The sequence below is a fragment of the Homalodisca vitripennis genome, chromosome 1 (assembly GCF_021130785.1).
Source record: "Homalodisca vitripennis isolate AUS2020 chromosome 1, UT_GWSS_2.1, whole genome shotgun sequence".
NCBI lineage: Eukaryota > Metazoa > Arthropoda > Insecta > Hemiptera > Cicadellidae > Homalodisca > Homalodisca vitripennis.
The window spans coordinates 107,631,786-107,650,439 of NC_060207.1; the positions used below are offsets into that span (position 1 = coordinate 107,631,786).

The window sequence follows — 18,654 nt, forward strand, 5'->3', positions numbered from 1 at the left end:
AATTCTGTTTTAAGTTTACATCAACCTAAACTGTAATAAATTATGCTCATCATTCTTTTCTTTTTTCAAACTGTTCGAATTAATGTGGGATTAAAATATTTTTATATAAGGTATACAAATTCTTCCAGATTTATTTCATTAATTTAAAAATGGAAATACAATAAACTCATCCCCTAGTGTTTATATTGTTTTATTTCCAAAGAAATCACAATTTGCAAATGACATACTGGCCAAACTAAAACTTATCTTTAACCTAATTTGTACAGATAATTCACAGATTTATTGACTTACAACCTATTATTATACTAAATTCTGTATCTAAATTACAGTCTAACTCATTTTCTAACCATTCAGATACAGAAATGAAAAGTATTCATACATTTTAATAGCAACTAATCAAATAACAAATTTTCTGAAAACATGTCAAGTTTATTCATTATGTTTTATAAAATGCATAATATGAGCTCTTACTTATATGTTATGTGGTTTTCCAAGATTATGTAAACATATACTAAAAAAACATTTTATTTTATTTTATTTTTTAGCATGATTAAAATAAAGTATGCACTGTATAGTAACAGAAAAACCTTATTATAAACAATTTATACGTTTTGAAACTAAAATTAATAAGTATATAATAAAACACTATATAAGTGTAAGGCAGTTGTTACCGTAAAAAAGATTTGTTACTCACGTAATTAAATAAAAATAAATTAAGATTAAAATATTGTAAGGGAGTTGTGGGTTTTGTAATTACAATTGGCTTTACTCTATTCATCATATATCAATTAATTGCTCGGTATCTTATTCTCAATATTTCAGTTGAATCATATATGTTTCATTTATCTCTTATTTTAGACGAAAGTTATTCTAAATGAAAGTTATTCTAGATGAAAGATCAAAATGATGAATAAATATCCAATGGCATTCTCAACATAAGCTTTGGTGCCTTCATAAGGATATTTTTATTGTGAGCTTGTCATACTTGCATTATACTATTACAAAGGATTGCAATAGAAATGTACAAATGATTCAAATATTTGTTCCAATAATGTAGGGTTATTATTTTGTTTTAAAAATTTTTGTTAATAAAGTCTTGAATATTTAAACATTTTATACAAAAAATGTCTATTTTATACTGATTTCTGCCTTGCCTTACACATCACAAGATACAATACACAAAAATAACTATTTTAAAATAACAACATTAACAAAAACATTTGAACAGCATTGACATTTATATAGTAAAGATAAAATCTATGTTGAATATATATAAATACTATTAAGGGTTATACTGTTTACTTCCATATAGTATGATAGGAAGAATAGCTCTGTAGTTCAATTTTATAGATCGTGTTTTTAATATTCGTGACAAAATTGGATTTTTAAATTCCCTTTGTTTGTATATATATATATATATATATATATTTACATTTGCTAGATAGACAGAGAGAGAAAAATTACACTTTTTTTAATTAAATAAAACTTTTTGACTTAAAAAATGTATATTAATAATAAACAATATAATGGAAAATAAATATTTTGTTAGTATTTTTTAACTGAATACTAAGGGAAGGCATCATCACAAACTTGTCACTTACTACATTCATAAAAATCTCTGTTAAAAATTCATCTGAAATAATTATTGCGTCATTCTACACAATCACTAGTAGCACAATGTTTATTACCTAATGATCACTTGCAACCCATAAATATCACATCCACCACTATGTAAACATAAGTTTGTATATAAGACAAATGTAACAAAAAATGTAAACAAACCAAAAATAAAATTAAGTGGTTAAGCAAAAAAATTGTGCTACAAAAAAATTTTGTAAAAGCTTACGGCCGTTAAAAAATATTTTGTTCTGATCTTTTTTACTGTTCTAAATAGATGATATGACAAGCCACAGTGAATCAGTGAGAAATTATAAATGAAAAGAAACAGAGAAATCAGGCCACTGCACTTAGGCACAAAGGAACCCACGAGAAGAATTTCTACGATCCTCTGCTAAATCGCATAATATATGGTCAGACAAACAATTATAACACAGAAAACAATACAGTCCAACATGTGATAACTGTATATTTGACACTATCACTAAATGTTAAATAAATATTTACTTAAACTATTTTAAGTTAGGAACAGTATATTATGGTTATAATATTGTTGTTATATAGTTATGATTTTTTCCAACAGTCAATTAGTTTTTGTGAAGTATTTAGTACATTAATTGAACTTTTATTGATACCAAAACTTTTCTCCACAAAATAGAAAGTCCATTTGTTATATACTATATGGTATTTTGTGGTAATTGTCTTTCACCGGCTAAGAGTATTTAATTAAAGATAGTTAATTAATTAAAAGTCTCTAATAAACACAGCCAAAGATTTATTCTTTGGTCATAACTACACACATTCATTATTTCATGAATTGTACAAATTCCTCTGTGCACAGTTATTATTTACCTTAACAAAATGCACATGTTTCTTCTTACACATTACAAGTATCTATATAGGGTACAATAATAAAAATAATTGGTGCCACATAATATTGTTGAAATCTTTCTCCCATTATGTATGCATTACAAGAAAACATTCTTATAAAGTTTTTGGCAATTTCAATTTCTGCTAGATTGTACTAAATTAAGTTTTTGTCAGTGGTTCAAACTCAAAGCGATACATCCCACACAGTTCTTGGTTTCAAAATTGTTCAGGCTGTTTCAACCAGAGACCAATAATAGAAGCAGACGTAATCATATATTGAAATTGGAGGCTGGCGAGAACAGTGCAACTATAGTTCACTCTAGAAGATCTAGCCATAACACAAGCTGTGGAGTGAAGATGGGGAGGGAAGAGCAAGGTAGTGTGGGGGAGGGTGGGGGCAAGGGATGAGGAAGTTCAGGGTAGAGGGAACGCCAGCACAGCACAATCTAGGGTGGGCTGTCAACACTACAACAATTTGGCTGACACCGACTTAGCACAACTTCTCCCACATGGAATGACAGTCTACTTTTTATTATCCGTCTCTGGTTTTAACAAAATGTTGGATATTAAAAAAAAATATGGTTTTGGATTAAAAAGTTCCAAAATAAAAATGTCCTAACAATAAAATAACCATGAACAAAATTTGGTCAGCCTCGTTTCATTTATTGGTTTGTAGTTTTGGCGATATAACCTTACCAAAAACTGAATACTATTATTTTCACAAAACAAAATGTTAATCGGGTGGATATTTCCTCTGAAGACAAAACCTTACTCTTCAAATCATCGGAATTCTTCCTCCTACACCAGATACAAGGGAGAAAGTCACTACTACTACCTACAACTATAAATAAACTATCTCTATTGTTCAAAAAAGTAAAAAATAGGAATTACAGACTGTTCAATACTTAAAAGGTAACTCAAGTACCGCATGCTTCATGCTAACTTGGGTGACAGTTTATGGCCAACAGCTGACCTTTTTTTCCATTCTCTCGAATTGCCTCAAAGAACTTCTGATAGTGGTGGAGGTTATGGCTGAAAAATAAACAAGCCATTATTACTGTTGTTTGAAATAAACAATATTCCCTTTAATTTGTTAAGCTTCTATGAACTAAAACCCAAATTTTATGAAATTCGGATTAATTTTAAACAAAGAATGAAATGAGTAAATGGCAATGTTTAGCAAACAAAGTAAAACATTAATTAGTTTTGAACTAAAAAATAAATAATTAATCATAATTAAAATCCCATAGCTTAATCTAATTTAGGCAAACACATTCTAACTGAAAAGTAACAAAATAAATATTTATAAACTAATGTAATCTAAAAAGAATAAAACTAACTTAACCGTCTCAAGACCGGGTGGTATATATTCTGCCCATCTCAAACATTGAAAAACAATGTTTTATAACACTCTTAAAATAGGCAAAGGTCAGCTCAAGATGCAGTGAGGGTTGCCATGGAACTTGCATGGTAAAGCATGTTTCCAAATGAATTATTCTTTAAGACTATATATATATATATATATATATATATATATATATATGTTTAGAACCTCAGCACTTGCTGGTCCAGGAGCGTAAATCGTGCGTACCTTGTCGGTCATCGCGCCTCATGCTGGTCCGGCCTGGAACGTGTTGGTCCGGACCCGCAAGTTACGAGGTTCTGTATAGAGCGTGTAACATCCTGGACCAAGAAGTGACCAAGGTGTATAATATTTGCACCGATGATGATCGGAATTTTAAATAAGGTACTTTTATCACCGAACTAACCAATACCACAAAGACAATACAAATTGTCATAATACAATACAATGTCAGTTTTGTATTTGGACCACACATAATTCACTTTAAATTTTTAAGGTCTTGGTTATTTTCTGTGTGTTTAAGTATTAAAATGAAAAACGTTGGCTGTTAAGTTACATTTTACAGCTCAGAGGATGATGTTTTGGATGAGATAGCTAATAGAGTTATGAATGCATGCATAAATAAAGAGGTGGGCACCTTTAAGATTTTCTCAGACTGTAGAATTGAGAAAGTCCTTAACAATTCTCAGTTTAAATATTCATTGGTATAATATAAATGAAAACGAGTTAATGATGTTCTTAATAGATTTAACAACAAATTTGACATTATCGTTTTAACAGATACTTAGCTGGATGAGAGATATTCCGCATGTGGGTATGAATGGATATGATGTGATTGGTAAAACTTGTAGTAAGAACCAGAACAACGGTGTGATTGCGTTTGTGAATTAATATGTTTGCGTGTTCGGAAGAAGTGAATTTGCATGGAGCACGTGTACTAGAGTGGACATAAAGTTTGGCGGTGAGCAGCTATTGCTGCTTGCACTGTACATGAATCCGTCCGGCGACCTTGGGTTTTATCTCGACGGTAGGCACCGGGTAGGGTGGAGTCGCAGTGACTCGTTAGAGACATACATTTTTGTATTTTAACAGATAAGCTCTCTCAAAGATACCTTGATACCCTGTTATGTAAGTTGTATCAATGTATCTACTAGTGTTTAAGCGTTTTCTAATGATATCAATGATATATTTATGAGCATAAAAATCGCAAATTCAGTCAAATCCACAGTAATACAATCAGAAATGACAAATCATTATTTTACTGTTGCCTTGTTTCAACCAAGTTTGGACAAAAATCCAGGTCAGACTTTGTTTAAACATAAGAACAATTAACTTGACGTTCCATCTTATCTCTGGTAGAGATTGGTTTTCAGTACTAAACAATAAAGAGCTCGAATCAAGTTGTGAAACTTACGTCAAGCAGCTTCAGAATATTATCATATTGTGAACGAAGATATCACAATTTCCATACAAAATTAACCATATGAAATACCTTGGATAATTAGCGGTTTGATCAGATCAATCTAGAGGAGAAATTAGATGAGCTACCGTTTGTAAAGGCAACCTTTCAACACTGCTTTGAAAACCCAATTTCAAATGGTCCTGACGTTTCCAAAAAATTTAGGTAATTACTGTAATAAAATCAATGACTCGAAAAATGAAAAAATGTGGGAAAATATTTCAAAAGCCATTGATATAAACAAAGATAAAGAAAGGATTCCAATTAATTGATCATTTCAATCAAGGGTCAACGAAAGGTTAAAACTCTACGATGTAAAAGATGAAGCAGATTCATTCAAGAAATATTACGCAAACGTCGGGGACAGCCTAGCCCTGGTTTTTCCTGTAACCTGGGTCATCACGAACGATACTGAGTACCTGGTGGATGCTTACTTCCGGCTAGAATCTATAACAGGCCCCGAACTCCAGCACATTGTCACGGATATGAAGGGCGGCTCGGCTCCCGGCAGTGATAACATTCTGGCTTAATTCCTTCAAATTTATTTGGCCCATTTAATTTTTCCCTTACTTCATATAATGAATCAGAGTATTAATGAGGGCATTTTCCCAATCGCTTTCAAACTTGGAAAAGTAATCCCGATTTATAAAGGGTAAAGTAATGATCATGATTTTGGGCGGACTTCCCAAGTACGTTCATTATTAACAGTAAAATTACATTAAATTTATCTAGAGTAATGAATGTGATTGAATGATAACATATGAAATATATCTTCTTACTGGCCGTTCTTGAATTGATATTTTCATTCTTTACGCCTCTGATAACTACTAAGTTACGTATTGAATACTGTTTACATTTCTTTCAGTGGCACTCCAAAATTTACCTAAAGAATTATATTGTTTGTTTTTTACTATTGAGTTATGGTATAAGAGCACAATCATATTTTTAAATTTTTGCTATAACCTATTTTAAAACGTTGGTTACCCATCCAAGCAGCTGCCATGCTCGACGTTGCTTGATCCCGTACCGCTACACTGTGCCATTGGCAAGAGGAAATTTTCGCTGCCACAACTATAAAAAACTAAGGTTCCTATGGGCTAATGAAACAAATCATAGGATTTAGTTACAAATATTGCTTTATCTAAACAGTGGTTTGCAATAAGACCTACGTGAACAATTATCCGTATTGCTTTATAGTACCTTGAGAATGAAATTATGTTCAGATCAAATATTTCCCCCATAATGACAGGTGAATTTATTACCAAACAATACAAACTTGGAGAAGAACTATTTAGTTTTTTTTTAGCGTTATGCTCCCTATAAGTATAATGTGTATTTTTGTGCATTCAATAAATTAAAGGGAAATCACGTTATATGAAGTTAATGTTTAGTTTATCTGATTTCTATACAAATATTTCAATATATTTTAATTTTAGATTGTTTTGTTCAAACGTATTTATGTAGTTAAAGCACGAAACAAACACGATAATTATAGCACTCAAGAATCAAGTACTTCATAAAACGAATATCCGTAAAAGATTTTAAGGGTATCTTAGGGGTAACACGTTCACGGTCAAAATTTGTTCAAAGGCCTTTTATAATTACTTTCCTAGAAAGAGGGCTGTAGGGTGACTTGAGCAAATTAGCAGTTCTACATCAATGAACCACAGTTTGCCGACACTGATAATAATGAGGCAATGGGGATTTCCAAAATGGTCATTCCAATGTATGCCCGCTATATTTTTCACTAGACCAGCGGATGTGTTTTGTTATGGGTGAGAGGCATTACGGTCCAGTAACCATATTAAATAAAACCAAAGTCGCAGTTATTTCCGGTGAACGATTCCCTTATGGGGAGATTTTAGTTCATGGAAGGTTTGTGAAATGGCCATATACTCATTTGATCTTTACATTCATGCACCAGACTTAGTGCAAACAAATATTCTAAACTCTAGGATGGAAGTGATTTAACGCAATTTACTGAGTGTTTATCCATCGCATATACATAACAGAGATTAGGAGCATTTGATAGTGATGCTTCCTTTCCTGGGAAGGAGCGGTGGATTTCCCATATGATATTTTTCTTATACGGAGTAATCTTCATTCGTTCATAACTAATACAATATTTACTATGTGTGCTCTATATAGGTTTATTTGGAAAATCTGCCATTTATTCTGGGACTGGTATCCGCAAAGCAATGTTGAGCGACCATCTATCTTATCGCTGATTGCCAGGTTCACATCTTATGGAAATTCTTTAAAGCTGAAACAATTTTATTATTTTCATTTCTCATTTTAAATACGTTAAAACATTTGTTATTTTTATTTACATCATGTTATTATTAACCTTAATTATTAAGTAAAAACAACACAAATACAAACAATATTCGTATTGATTTTGCTAACATGAACCATAACAAAAAACATATTACTTTCGTAAGTGTTACTATTTTTCAGGAAAATTATTTGATATAATTAAAACTACTATATACGGAAAACTAAGGCGCGGCGTTGAAGTTTCAAAATCAAGCAACATTGGAAACCTCTTCTACATTTATCCCATAAGAGTATATTTAGCTGTTATTACTGTGTTGTGTAGTGTTTAAATCGATAGAAATATCTTGAATTCATTTTCATTCAAAAATATACTAAAAGATAATTAACATTCTTTGCAACGACTATTATCGTGTGTATGAATGTGAAAGAATTGGGGGGGGAGGGTTTATTTGGCTAGACCCCTTAATCAAATGCAATGCACAATGAGTAAAGCAACCTTATTCGGCTTACGCAATAGGTATGTAAAAACGTTGATATTTATTAAAAAATATATATACGAGTTTTTAAACATTTTTATCGGTAGGTTCACACCATTCTCTATTTTGGGCAGTTCCATAACACAAAGAAATTTATAATAATGATCATAAAATAATCAATGTGCAAAATTCGCACCTATAATATTTTATAACAGTTGACATTTAAGAGGCTCTTCTAATTAACTAATTTTTGTAACTGTAGAGACAGAAAATGGGATTTTTAGCTATTTTATAAACCAGTAGGGCGTAGCCCGAAGAGATTTTTGAAATAAGAATATGCATATATTCATCCAAGGAACTCTAAGAATGTCTACGTAAAATTGCAGTACAATGAGTTAATAGTTAAAGCGTGAAAGCAAAACCATAAGCAAAAATAAACATAAGCACTTTTCCATTTGTAATATTATTAATACCTTCATGTTATATCCAGGCCTAAAAATCATTCATAATAAGGATAATACATTTTACAGTACGTGCTAGAAAAGTGGCTTGTTGGAATATTTTTATTTTATTCATCATAAAATTCTTAAATTATATTTGATATAAGATAGACATTTTTAAGATATGTGTAATTTTAAATAAGTAATTATTTATGAAATATTTTGTCCTTTCCTGAAGTTCTAAATTACGTACAAAAATAAAATTTTGATATCCATCCGTTTTTGGTCCTAATTTACAAACTTGACAAACATTTTCTACATTCAATGTATGTAGGTCTTAACCCTTCAACGCACTATTTAATTTCAACTGAACACCCCCTAAGTGGTCCACTTAATTTCTTGGTTTTCACAGTTTTGTGACAACATTACCTATACATACATTAAATGATTTTCTGTTAAGCCTATACTTGTAAAAGTGATTGTATTGCTAAAATATAAGTATACCCATACAAACATGTACAAAGTACCATTACAACATTTTTTAAGACATGTTTACTGGAAGTTATTTGCTGTAATTACATTAGAAATTTGCAAACTGTGTGATATGTCTTGAAGCAGTCCTCTAGGCATAGGCCAGCCTCGCATTGGGGACACCAGTAGATTGTGTCCCTTCTTCTGCTATGTTTGTAGCAAACCACACTATCTCCTTTGAGGCTTTGCTTTTTTCCCAGTTGGTGGAATCTTTTCAATAAAATGTTTTTCAGTTAGGCGCATTGGTGGAGTCTCAGTGGATGGTCTGCCTTGAACTGTTCTTGGTACCTCTTGTTGAAATCTTTCCAAAATTTCTTTTACTAGACCTAATCTAAATGTTAAGTGATCAATATTGTTGTCTTTTGACTTCCAAATGATGTATGAGTTCAGAATTGTAATGTTTAGCATACGCTTGAAGACTTTCATGTACCATTTAGTACCTCTTTTCCTTTCCAGTTGATAGTTCTCTAGCATTTGATCTCTATGGTCCACACCCCCATATTCTTATTATATTCTACTACAATACCAATCATAACCAAACAAATAAACAGCTAAACACAAACAATAACATTGTCATGCCAGCAGACAAAGTCGTTTCACAGTCAATTGTGTAGTTAGAAACAGCTGACAGCAAGCGCCACCTTGATCGATGTTTTTCGTCTACTATAAACTACATGTTGAACGGATTTGATACATAGGTATCGACACACCGATAGTTCATTTCATTTTCTTTCCAACGATGTATAACTCAAATGTATTACACCGAAAATAACCGAAATATATTCGTTATAAGATCGGACTGCGCGATGCGTACAGCGTACGTCGCGGGCCGAGTTCAGCGGTAAACACTAGACGTACGGCGTACGTCGCGGTCCGTCGAAGGGTTAAAAGCCATTAACAATGCTTTATATCTACGAGAGTGGTCTGAAAAGTTTCCGACCTAACAAACATGACATCATTTGTGAAATAAAAAAAATCAACATAGTTTCCTTGTCACTCTACACACTTCTATCAGCAATACCATCTCTGTAACCCGTAAAAATTGTACTCGGAATATTTCTCTGCAAAATAATTGTTCACGAAGGTGATTGCCTCTTCATTTGACGATCATCTTTGTCCTCCGAGCGCAATTTTGAGATGAAGGAATGAAAAGAATTTGCTTGGGACCGGAGCTGGTGAGTAAGACGGATGGTTAATCAGTTAAACCCGTAATTCATGGATCTTCGCCATCATAACCACTAAGGGACGAGAAGGTTCATAGCCTTGGTGAAACATTATATTCTTTTTTTACAAATTTAGGCGTTTCTTTAAAAAATTTCTACCTTTACCTTGTCAAGTAATGATGGATAGTATGCTCCTGTAATGGTTTTCCTTTTTGAAGCTAATCAATTAAATTAATTCTATTAATATCGCATAAACAGTCGTCATCTCTTTCCCAGCCAAAGAAGCAGCATTTTTTTCTTTTTTTGAGTCAGTTCCTCTTTTGTATTTTTCTTTCGGGTGTAAAATGGTGTAGTCGAGTTTTATCTACAGTAATTAATCAGCGCATTTGGATTATTTCGCCAAAACTGCGCCAGAAGAGCGTTGGAAATGTTCATCCTAAAACCTTTTTGGTCTAACGTGAGCAAACGCGACATTAAACGTGCGGACAGCTTTCTCATGCCTAAATGTTGATTTAACCCTTTGCACGCCATAAGCGAGTTATTTCGCATGCATAAAAGTCCGTACAGCGCCCATAGCGAGTTATATCGCGAACTACATTTTACAACATTAGATAGTTTAATAGTTGTCGAATTTGCCGCTAGATGGCAGAGAAAGTCACTTTTACTGCCTAGTGCATTAGCTAACGTGCCAACTGAACGTTTGAGGAGTATCGATCGGTAACACAGCTGTTTCTTTCTATTCATGTTTGTTTCCCGTACTTCTCGAAACGCCCAAAGCGATTATACTCGCCGCCATTTCGTGAAGTTCTATCTCTAGTGTTCCTGCTCACTGACAGTTTATGTTTTTACAGTTTTATTAGTTTATATTACGTTTAGTGCTTGTGAACTATTAAAATTATTACTATAGTAATAACTATTATTTATTATTTTGACGTAACTTGTGAATATATTGCCATAATTATGGCTAACGCAGACGATCCAGACTTTGACGATTTCGTTCTTGGGGTTATATACTTTGGACGATTATTCGTAAAAAAAAAAAAACAGAAAACAGTTTGTAAGATATTTTTTTACTGTTTTCCAAAATGTGTATTTATTTACTTATCACACATCATATCTACTTCATGTACCGGTATACGTTTGTAAAAATTATACAGTTTTATCAAAATAACGTTTTCATTCATTTCATACCTACTGGTCCTTAAAATAGAAAAATGTCTATATTTCATTTTAAAAAATGCCCATAAAAGCATTTCATGGTTTTTTATTCTTTAAATCAATTACTTAAACAAATAAAAAAAATGGCTTTACAGTTTTCAAAAAATTGAAATATTCAGTAATTTGCCGCTAGGGCAAAACATATACGTAATTACTTGGCGTGCAAAGGGTTAAAATGTGATAAACACGTTCTTTAGAAATATAACCTCTGATATATTTTTCACTTTAATTCAGTGTTCGTTTAGCACCATTTGGTTAACTTTGTCGATGATTTCATGGGTAGTTGCAGCTTTTGGACGTCCCGAACGTTCATCGTCTCCCAAGATCTTATGGCCATTTTTAAATGAAGCAGCCCAAAATTTCACTGAGGTAAATGATTTTGCAGAGTTTCCATACACAGAATCCAACTCATTTTTGATTTGAGAAGGCGTATTGCCTTTGAAACACAAATATTTAATGGCAGCACGTTAATCGTTGTCCATGTCACAAAAACACTCACATCACCTCACTCGACTGTTACATAAAAACGGCTCGTCGAAAATAGCTAAAACTTTTTTGAGTAACTGTCAACAGACGAAATTCAGTAGCTTTTGTTAACGAAGCTTCCATCTTCATGTTCAAAAAGCAAACTTTTCAGACCACTCTTGTATATTATTTACTAATTCCGATATGTTTAATACAGAATTAGAATGTGAAAATATCTATGTTGCTTTTATGTACCATCTTTTAATGCAGAGTATAACGAAGAGTTGGTTTTACCATCTGTAAATGTAGAGTGTGAACAGACCTTAGCTACATTTTATGGTTTTATATTATGCTATATGGAGATATGTTTGAGTAATATCTCTTTGTGTAATACCAAAATATTTCTTCCCAAATTCAGTAACTTTAAATTAGTCCTCAGTGGTTCATTCATTCATTTCATTTCATTTCAAAAAGATTTTATTTCACAGTATTTACAAACTTTACAATATATTTATACAAAACAAAAGCAACAAAGAATATAAAACCATTGATCTTGAAATATTTACAAACTTAAAAATAATCAAATAATAATATAATCTTCAAACAAACTAAAAGTAAACTTAACAATCAAAAGAACTTAAAAAATACAAGCTCGATAATTGTGAAATAAAATAGAGCATCCAATAGGCAAAAGCCCGATGGAGGATGCACATCAGATTAAAATAACATAACAAAACTAAACTCAATGAAGGAATGAAACCGCTACATAATAATATATTAACAAGAAAACCATACAAAATCTATAAAAACAAGTCATGGACGTAAAAATTAAAAGACTAATTTGAATTATAAAAGATGATAAAACGAACTAAAATGTACACATTATTCATTACTTCATTCAACAATTTTCAGAAGGCACTCACAATTATCCAATGAAAATAAAAACATTTTTAAACTTTTTAAAAAACTATTTAATGGTGCTAAATGATCTAATTTAAAGGAAATAAGATTAAACAATCTTGGAGCATTAAATGTAAAAAAATGTTTGAAAACAGTTAGATTAGGCTTTGGAACCGGAACAAGCAAACTTCTGAAATTATATCTAATATTACGTGTGAGGGCCGGGTTTGAGCTTCTTGTGAAAAATAGTTTTAATACCTTATATATGTAAAGATTTCGCAAAGGGAGTATTTTTAAATTTAAAAATAGTGGCCAGGAATGATTGGTTTTATTTGATTTGGTAATAATACGGATAAAGGATTTTTGAAATGTAATGAGAGGATAAAGCATGGATATATACGTACCTCCCCAGCATACAAGCCCATAACTTAGTCTGGAGTGTATTAAAGCGTGGTAAACATTCAGCAGCAAGCTTGGAGGACATACATCACGCAACATATAAAAGCTTCTCAAACTTCTATAAAACTCTTTTTTCAGTGAATTTACATGACCTTTCCAAGATAGATTTGAGTCAATGGTAAGTCCAAGGTATTTGTATCTGTCCACTTTTTCAATCTTTTTACAATTACAAACGTTACCCGCAGAGCACGTAAAATGATGGTAGTATACATCATATTCAAAATTACTTATACCTCGTAAGTTAAATATCATGAATTTTGTTTTGTCACTTAGGAGCATTGCATTTTTATTAAACCAAAAATTTAAAACTTTCAAATCATCATTCATTTGTCTACTAATAGCTTCCAAATTGTAATCAGAATACGTCAGTGCTGTATCATCTGCAAAAGCTGTCAATTTACCATTTAATTCTCCATTACATAGGTCGTTTATGTACACAAGGAAAAGAATTGGACCTAGAACTGAACCTTGAGGCACACCGCATTCAACTGTTTCAAAATCACTGTATACTTTCCCTATTCTCACACACTGCTTTCTATCTTTTAAATAACTTTCAAACCATCTTCTTGCAATCAAACATTTAATATGTAATTTGAGGAAGTAAATTCTTGTATAATTGTTAAATAAAATACAACCATAACCAGTATAGGCTAAAGTAGTGAAAGACTAACATCACATGTTACATTAAATATTTACAAATTAAAGGGCCAATAAAAAGAGATAATATAAGAAACGGTATTGCGCATTGGCCTTCTGTATTCTTAATAGGCGAATTTAATAAAATAATAAAATTTGTGCGCACTTATTTCTATAAAACATTTATGGAAAAGGAATAAATTTTATTAAAACTTTACAATTAAGTGCAGTACCTGAGAACTAATAATTTTATAAGATCAGCTCAAGATGTTGTCCACAATAAATTGAAATGTTAAGACCTTATTTGTATAAACTTAGTATAATGTGTCTTTTTTAGCTGTTAGTGAATTCAACTCCCTTCAATATTACATAGTTATAATTTAATTTTTATGGCAGGTTTATTATAAAATGTACAACTTTTTTTTCATCTCATTCCGTATTTATAATTTTAGCAGATAAATATGTTGCTGGTTATCTCATAGTATAAATTGATAGATGTAATTCAGCAGTTAGTATAGAATTAGTAGGCCTATACGTGTATACATTCCTGGTCCCTGATCATATTCGAAAATTAGTTTAAATTTAAAACATTTCTTAGATTTAAGTTCATCATTGATGATTGGTGTATTGTTTTAAAAATAATATTAATGTAGAATATTTACATTCTTTTAGTGTGTTAGGGTGATATATGTGATGTAGATGTTTAAAATATTAAAATAAAAAATACTTTGAAGAGTGCTATAAAATTTGTGATGTTCTGGCAAAATAAAACTGTTATTTTGTATATTTAAATGCAATCCTTGCGCTGATTTGCTGACCACACAACTACCCAGCAATAATTGAGACACTTGAAGCATAGTATTCTCCGTGTGTAAACCAGCCACTATCAGTTAACTTTTTTGTTAAATTCACTACAGGAACGCGACCCATTAACAAATTAAAAAACAGTATTACGACAAAAATGCACGGCATAGATACATTTTACTTACATTAAAACATGCGCATTGCCATATCTATTTATAATTATAAATGGAAAAATAATTTAAACTGAAAATCTATTTAATGCGTATGATTTAGAAAATGTCATTCTATTGAAATACATGTTTAATATTATGAAATACAATAAATATCTATGGGTAATAAGGAGGCCACGGATCAGATGCAACAGCAACTTTTGTTTTAGTATTAATGATTATCCAAGAAATTCTGTTACTTTTACCAAAGGTAATATTATTGATTACCTTAAAATTAAATTAAATATGTGAAATTAATGCTTTGTGACTTGGAGTTTTACAAACGAAAGGCAAGTACAGGTCCTTTCAATAATTTACAATCAAAAGGCAGATGCAGGTCCCTTCCCCTCTGTCTCCCACCACCAACCACACGACCCGCGGACCAACATGTACAGCTTAATTGTACGGTGTATAAAAAGGACCAACATGGACGGCTCATTACACGCGGACCAGCATGTGGACAAAAGTTTTTATATATTAAAAAATATTAGCATACATTTATTAAGCAAGTTATAAAACATAAATATATGCTGAGAACAAATTCATAATACGGTTATATGAAGGTTTAAATAGGGGGCTTGATGGACCTGCATGGGTCGCTGTATAACACAGGACCATCAAGTGCCTCGTTTCCGTAAAAAATATATATATATTTCAATAGTTACTACACAAACTTCTTCCATAAGCCATTCAAATTTGGGGGAAAGCATAACTGAGAAAACTCTCTCTTGACTGAGGACGTTAATGTAGCTTACAACACCTTCCATAACATCATTCAGACAAATTTGAACACTACCTGCCCATTCTCAAGAACTTATTGCAAGAAAAATAGAAGCAGTGCTGGGATACTGATTGCACAAGTTTGAAGAATGCTTACATCAAAGCTCTGGAATGCCATCTCTCCACAGGCCAAGATGAAGACAAAAGAGTCACAGCTGCACGGAAAAAGGAATATGACCTTAAACCTTAACACAAAAACACTACACCAACAACGCAGAGAACAAATCTAAAGCACTTTGGTAAATGATTAATACAGAAAGGAAAGCTAAAGCTTATCTTATTAATCATTTTCAAGTAAATAGAATTACCATTAAAAGCCAGTGGAAATAGCTGATCACTTCAACCGGTTCTTGACCTTAATAGTGAAAAAGACTCCGAAATAACAAGATCAATCCTAATAGTAAAAAGCATGCAATATCATTAGCAACAAATAAACTCCAGTTCAAATCTGTAGGTGTAAAAGAAGTAATGAAAGCCACACACTTTTAAACCTAAAACATCGACAGGAATAGATTAGATATCCACCAAATTGGCTGTTTTTTAAACACTAATTGACTACTCCTTTAACAATTATAATAAATAAATTGTTGCAGCAAGGAATTTTTCCAGTGCAACTTACAACTGCTGAAATGTATCCAAAGTACAAAATGGGTCTGCTATACAAATAGATAATTACTGCCCAATCTCAATTATACCAACCTCTTCATAGGTGATTGAAAAGATTGTTTTGGAACAGATCTTACACTATCTTGAGCAAAATAACCTGCTTACAAATAAACAACATAGTTTCTAAAAAGGCACATCAACAGCAATTGCTCTAATGCACCTTGTAGAGCATTTCATAGATAAGCTAGAAGAGGGCATTGTCACCAGTCTATTTTTAGATTTCAGTAAAGCTTTTGACTGCCTCAATCACAGTTGCCTAGTTGAAAAACTAAAAGCATTAGGTATAGCAGAGAAACAGTAGACTGGTTTCACAGCTAATTAAATGACAGGAAACAGCTTGTTGAGTTGAAGTATACTATCAACAATGTAACAGAAAAGGCACAATAAAGAGTGGCTAAACAAAGACCACGTAAACAGCACGTAGATTGGCTTTCAGAACGGGCACGTAACCAGCATAGATGTCTTCCCCAATGGGTTAATATAAAAGTTTTGGTTTTAATAAAAATAGAGTTGTTGGCCTTCAATTTAGTGAACATTTTGTTCAGTTCTCATGAAACTAATGTGTTGGATTTCTGAATATGTTTCCAAACACAAACCAAATTTACAATTTCGACCAGGTTGATTTTTACATGCCTATTAAAGGGAGGTGAAAAGATTTGCTTAACCTAAAAATAATGTCTAGTTCTCAAAGAGTTGACGTAACATAAACTAAGCAACCAAATTTTAGTCAGAATATGTGCAGGTTTACCCAAGTTACAGCGGGCATCTACAAACCTTTGATTTTAGATAGTGAATAGAATTACTAGATATTTGGTATATTAACTGGTTTTGAATTCTGGAGGCAACGAATTGAGAAGATAGACGAATATATTTTCTGAAAATTCTCGTTGAGACGAATTGCAAAGGCAAATTTCTATGAAATTGACTTAAAAACTTTTATCTCGTTAACAATTAGGCAACTATGGCTGAGAACAGTTTGTGTACAAATTATCAAGCTGTTAGATATATTTATACTACATTGACTAACTACTTTAAATTATTACTTAATCATTTGTAAAAAAATTAAAGACAATGATTTAGTATAGCCAACTTGAAAGTGAAATATTCTAATAGGCTAACTCACATCATAAGCAGAACGGATGCCAGCATCTCTCTGGTGTTGAGCAGATGGTGGATATAAGCTCTTGTGTGTTTAGTACAAGCCAGGCACTTACAATCTCGCATTATGGGGCTCAGGTCATCAAAATATCTGAACAAGAGATCAAAACTTATTTTATTATGAATCATTTAATTTTCATAATTAGGTTTCAGGGGAGGGAGACTGGTAGGAAGGGAACAGGCATTGTATTAGACATTCTTTCACAACCATTAAGACTTCCCAAAAGCCTTGATGCACTAAAAAATATAATTTTCATTTAGTACGATACAAGAACAATTTGATCACTTCTGTAAAACTTATTTGTTAATACAAATCAATGTGATATTACTTAATTTTTAAATTTTTTATGGATTTTGATTTTTATGCTTGTGTGTTAAAAATATTATATCTGTATAATATTATGAATTGCAGTATTATTAATTGACAGAATTACAGTTGATATAGATGATTCAAGACAATCATTATACACAAATTTGTGTAATGGATCTCATCAGTTTTATATTACTACAATAATTATGTTGTTACTATGATTATATTAATCATTAGACACAAATTGGTGCAATGGATATCATCAGTTTTATATTACTACAATAATTATGTTGTTACTATGATTATATTAATCATTAGACACAAATTGGTGCAATGGATATCATCAGTTTTATATTACTACAATAATTATGTTTATGTTAAGATTATATTAAGTACATTTTGTTATTAACTACTTAAGTGATAATATAAATCAAATATACAATACATATATAAAAAAATTAATAGTAGTAAAATATTATACAAAATTAACAAATAATAGACTAAATAGGTACTAAATAGTTAAGGGGCGTCGACATCCAAATTTTAAATCTTTTTCGATTTGTTTTATCTTGCCATATTTGAGTAGCTTAACTTTTCTAGTTTATAGTAATATATATTTTTTATTTGGTTTATACAATGGACAAAAATAGAATTTTATAATTTTATTTTTAATTGTAAACCTAAAAATATTTTACCAACTAGCCATTAAGACAGGAAAACCAGATATTTGATCTAAAGTATGAGGTTTTATTACTCTAGGGTCAAGGGTCAAATAACTTTTGTTAACAATGATACTCGGGCCAGTACAAGCAGTTGAACTCACCAGAAAGTTGACTAATCATTCGGAGACGAC

The 18,654-nt window shown here is 31.5% G+C and overlaps 1 protein-coding gene across 1 annotated transcript in view; it reads right to left on the reverse strand.

Moving 5' to 3' along the window:
* Nucleotides 1–174: 174 nt before the first annotated feature.
* The window catches only part of LOC124368895 (queuine tRNA-ribosyltransferase accessory subunit 2), a 43,573-nt gene continuing 25,093 nt past the window's right edge, over nucleotides 175–18,654 (reverse strand). The window contains exons 8-9 of the mRNA XM_046826404.1: nucleotides 17,457–17,582; nucleotides 175–3,519 (exon numbers count right to left, since the gene is read on the reverse strand). Of these exons, the coding sequence (XP_046682360.1) occupies nucleotides 3,426–3,519; nucleotides 17,457–17,582 (220 nt within the window). The 3' untranslated portion in view covers nucleotides 175–3,425. The remainder of the gene's footprint in view (nucleotides 3,520–17,456; nucleotides 17,583–18,654) is intronic.